At 24.3% G+C, this 4,436-nt stretch overlaps 2 protein-coding genes across 4 annotated transcripts in view; both read left to right on the top strand.

Annotated features, from left to right (window-relative positions):
* LOC108751689 (lipid storage droplets surface-binding protein 2-like) overlaps nucleotides 1-747 on the top strand; it is a 3,066-nt gene extending 2,319 nt beyond the window's left edge. Inside the window, exons 4-5 of the mRNA XM_018491995.1 lie at nucleotides 193-478; nucleotides 563-747. Coding sequence (XP_018347497.1) covers nucleotides 193-452 — 260 coding nt within the window. The 3' untranslated portion in view covers nucleotides 453-478; nucleotides 563-747. The remainder of the gene's footprint in view (nucleotides 1-192; nucleotides 479-562) is intronic.
* A 1,983-nt stretch (nucleotides 748-2,730) lies between these two features.
* The window catches only part of LOC108751667 (lipid storage droplets surface-binding protein 2-like), a 4,528-nt gene continuing 2,822 nt past the window's right edge, over nucleotides 2,731-4,436 (top strand). Inside the window, exon 1 of one of the 3 annotated variants that reach the window (XM_018491968.1) lies at nucleotides 2,731-2,826. Coding sequence is in view for 1 of the 3 variants with exons in the window: in XM_018491967.1 (XP_018347469.1) it covers nucleotides 4,158-4,191 (34 nt within the window). In the remaining 2 variants the exon portion in view is untranslated. Of the gene's footprint in view, nucleotides 2,827-4,029; nucleotides 4,210-4,436 lie in introns of those variants that run through there. The other 2 variants (XM_018491967.1, XM_018491969.1) reach the window with 2 other exon arrangements.

The following is a 4,436-nucleotide window of genomic DNA, read 5'->3' as shown; positions in this document are numbered from 1 at the left end:
GCATATAATAAATTTATACTTATATTATTAAAATTAAATTATTAAAAGTTAAACTAAATAATTATGCAAATTTATCTTTAAATGCAAAGATAATACGGTTGTTAAATTTTTTTTTTAACGTGATCTCTCTTCATACTCTTTTTACATTTTACTTTTTAATACATTATCTTAACTATAAATATTTTATTCCAGACATCAACACAGCTGAGGAGGATAAACTACTACATACTTTACAAACGGTCGGTCACTTATCCAATAAAGCTGCTCGACGTGTATACTTAAACATAATAAATCATCTGAGCACTATCAAGAAAGATGGTTTATCGTCTTATGTTAGTAGTTTAGTTGAGTTCCTTCGACTCACAAAGTATCTTCACACTGTCAATGAAAAACCACAGGCTAATGGTGAAGTAAATCAAGAACCACACGACGAAAAGGAAAAGAGCGAGTAAAAACGCACTACTTCTATCTCATGTCTCTTAAAATTTCTATACATAATGGTTATTTAAAAACCATCGAAATTAATATTTTTTGTAATTCTTATGTGGAAATAACAGTTCATATATTTATTTTTAATAATTATGCACATATAATTGTTATTTGTATAATTTTGGTAATGTTATAAATATTGTTAAGAATCAAACTACTGTGGTCACACATACTATTTTCTAACTGCCGAAGAAGTAATAATGAATTCATGCGAAAATATTCCATGTCAATGAAGCGCTAATCTATAAACATTTCTTTACGTTATTCGCTAAATACAAATTGTAATAAAAAAATGAGATAATATTCATAATAATAAGATGTAGAATAAATGAGATTTAGATTTATATATTTTGTATAATCTCTATATGAAAATATGAAAATGTGAAAAAGCAGATAATAAAAGATATAAATGCAATAAATTTTACAGATTGTTATCATAAATATTAAATAAAATAAAATAAATTTTAAATAATAGCCAGTAAATAATATAATTATAATTTGTGATACATATGTACATATATTTTTTATATAACTCACAATCAGGATGCATAAACTTCAATGAAATAATCGGAAATTATAAGATCTCAAATAATTATCGGATCTCAATATATATTTAAATATATTTCTAAAATATAATTTTAAATGTTACACATATATTTTTATATACATATAATATACATGTTGTATATATGTTATACATTTAATATATAAGTAGAAGTGCTCCGTTTGAAAGTTCAAAACGCTATATTGAGATCTTTCAAATCACATAATCTTCTTTTAATTATTGCACAGAAATATTCACATATTACTATTGATACAATAAGGATAATTTTCCAATTTTAAAAACAAATATTGATATGCATTTTGTATACGGAAATATGTAACAAATATAATAAAGATAATTGCAATACAAATTTATATTTTGTACATTTAATTACACGATAATTAAGTACACAATAATTAATACATTTTGATAAACATATGGATGAAATTTAATTTTTTACTATTCATCTTCTTTACTATATTTAAACTGTACTACTTTATAATAAAATATTTTTTTATTATTAAAGCTTAAAGAAGTTTAATCTTAAGAATAATCAATTTGCCATTTATAGAAATTAATTTACATTTCATTATTCTTATCTTTATATTTATTAAAAACATAATGAAAAGAATTAATTTATTTCTGTATATATTTTATCTAGAACAACATGAATGAACAATAAAAGTTATCGAAATAATTGTCTATTTTTTATATTCATTATAATATGATTATTATTTATATTATATATTAGTAATAAATGATTGTAATTTTTTAATCATATATTATCGCGTTCGATAATATAATAAAATTCAGCTAATAGAACTAATATGGAGCTAATGAAACAATCGAAGTGGGTACGAGAATGACAATAAAAATATCTTGTAGCAATATTTAAAAAATTGCGTCAGAATCATTATAAACAGCATCATCTTTACTTCCAATTATCATTCTTCGTAGGGTCAACTTCGTGGACTATTCATTCGCTTCCCACGTGTATTTATAGTAGAAGAGTACAAGTATGCGACCGCCACGTCACGGATGAATGTGCGAGATATCTCACTGCGCAGAAGCATAAATGGAACCATACATGTACTTGTGATATGTAGAACCTAAACGTAAGGATGCATCAAACTATCATATGATGCAACCGAACAAATAATATGATGCAATACTATGATAATGTAAAATATAAAAAGTATTTACTTTAAATAAGAAAGATAAAAATAGTTTTTTGAAAACGAGTTTCTTTATTTAAAGAAACATTAACATATTTAAAACTTAGACATTAATTTATAAATTATTTTTGTTGCTTTATTAAAAATGTCAAATAATTTTCCAGATTATGTTTAAATTAAGCACAGATATAAAAAATATATGATAAAAGTATATTAACATTAGCTGAAGAAATCTTAATTCCTTCTCTAAGATTTAATAATAAAATCAAGTGATTGTATTCTAATAAAATAAAATAATGTTTGTCTCTCATAATTTCCCTATTTTTTGTAAATTTAGAATAAAGGTTTTTTTTTTCAAACATTTGAAAAGTAATTTCTATTTCTACTGTTCTATACAATTAAGTGGCTCTAGTAAATTCCACCGCAGTATAACTCCGGAAGGTTAAAGGAACTAAGAAGATATTTGACGTTACTGTTTCGGTCTCCCCACTTGATGTTCTCCCAACATACATACCGGTTTTCACACAGATATAACGACAGTCTTATCCGGCGTCTTGTGTAAGTCGGTCGTATATCGCTAACTTTCAACAAATTCTTCTCAGCAAGTCATATAAAAATGTAAGTATTTATTATAAAATAAAATAAAATGTATAAAATAAGAAAACAATAAAATTGAGATATTGAAAATTAAATTAAATATTTCAATTTACATTATGTAAAATGATACACTTGCTGACACAATATAAATAAGTATTTATAAAGTAATGTACATTGCAAGAAAATATTATATTACCTTATATTTTAATATTATTTTGCATAACATTTTTTAATATAACTGCTATTGAATAACATTTTATATCAATTTAATTTAATAATTATTAATAATGTTATTATATTAACTAACACGTTTTGTTATACTTTAAATATTCAGTAAACAATTAACGTATAATTATATATGTATAATAATAAATTATATTCACATAGTAATTTACTCTTATAATATTATGTTAATCTATGCTCGAAATGTTGTGGTTTTATTTCGAGTAAACGGTTGTACGTTACAACTTGATCCATAGCTGAGATTAATATTTCACAACAAACATCAATAATCTTCTAGAACAAAAGAGAAGGTTTACTTTATAGATTATATATACGTGCAGAATTAGCACTTTGGTTGTTGCAATGTATTACATAAAATCTAAGTTACAAAAATTAGTTTTTATCTGAGAAATAATTATAATCTGAGAAATAATTAATTGTATAATGTAAAAATAATCTTTTAAATACAATTAAATATTTTATTAATTAACATTTTTATAAACGAAGTACATAAAGAATCTCACAATTTTATTCAATAACAGATAAAATTTTACTAAAGAATTAGGACATATTAATTACATTGAATTAATAAAGTTGAAATATTACAAGAAATATTAATAAAATGCTTCTTATAGAAAGCAATATGTTTAAAGAAAGTCAAGAAAGATGCGAAATACAAGAAAAACATTATTTTTAAATAAATATCTTGTATAGATACGTTTTGTAACTGCGACGCAATAGCAACATGAAATTTTACTTTACTATTTCCTCGTCTGTTCCAGCGGATGAGTCATGTATTACGCGCATAATCTCGTGATCAGTTGAGTACATTAGTTCGTTTAATGAAAATCTAAATATTTGATTTTGCTTTACATTTTACATTCTGTTTTTCGGCACTGTTATGCACATGTGGATAAATGTTGGAGATACCATAATGAACATTTATGGTATCATACATATGCAATATAAGTCTCGCGATAATTTTATTTTTTGTTTTCCTCTTTTGTTTTTTTAATTTGCCGATCGCACGCATGTAAATGCATTAAGAAAAAGATGGAGGAAATTTGATCATTAAGTTATATATAACAACAGTATCAAAGTACATATCTGACACATATTTAGATAACGATATGAATGACGAGTCTGATTCACCGGCTACCGAAGGTACAAAGATCTCTTGAGGTCTGCAAAAAATACTTGCTAGCCACATTACATGCATTTCTGTTTAAAATATTCGAGCGCACATAATTACCTTCGTACAACCACTTAAAATCAAATTAAAAAAAGTTTAACGCATGACTCAATAATATCTTGAATTTAATTGACAACCGCACATACCATCGAGCACTGTTACTATAATTTTACAACATTTCTGTAGTTTTTATTTGACTACGTTGTATATATATATA

Source organism: Trachymyrmex septentrionalis, unplaced genomic scaffold (genome assembly GCF_001594115.1).
Source record: "Trachymyrmex septentrionalis isolate Tsep2-gDNA-1 unplaced genomic scaffold, Tsep1.0 scaffold51, whole genome shotgun sequence".
Classification (NCBI taxonomy): domain Eukaryota; kingdom Metazoa; phylum Arthropoda; class Insecta; order Hymenoptera; family Formicidae; genus Trachymyrmex; species Trachymyrmex septentrionalis.
Note: the sequence above shows the minus strand (reverse complement) of the source record. Positions and strands in the feature narration are given on the sequence as shown.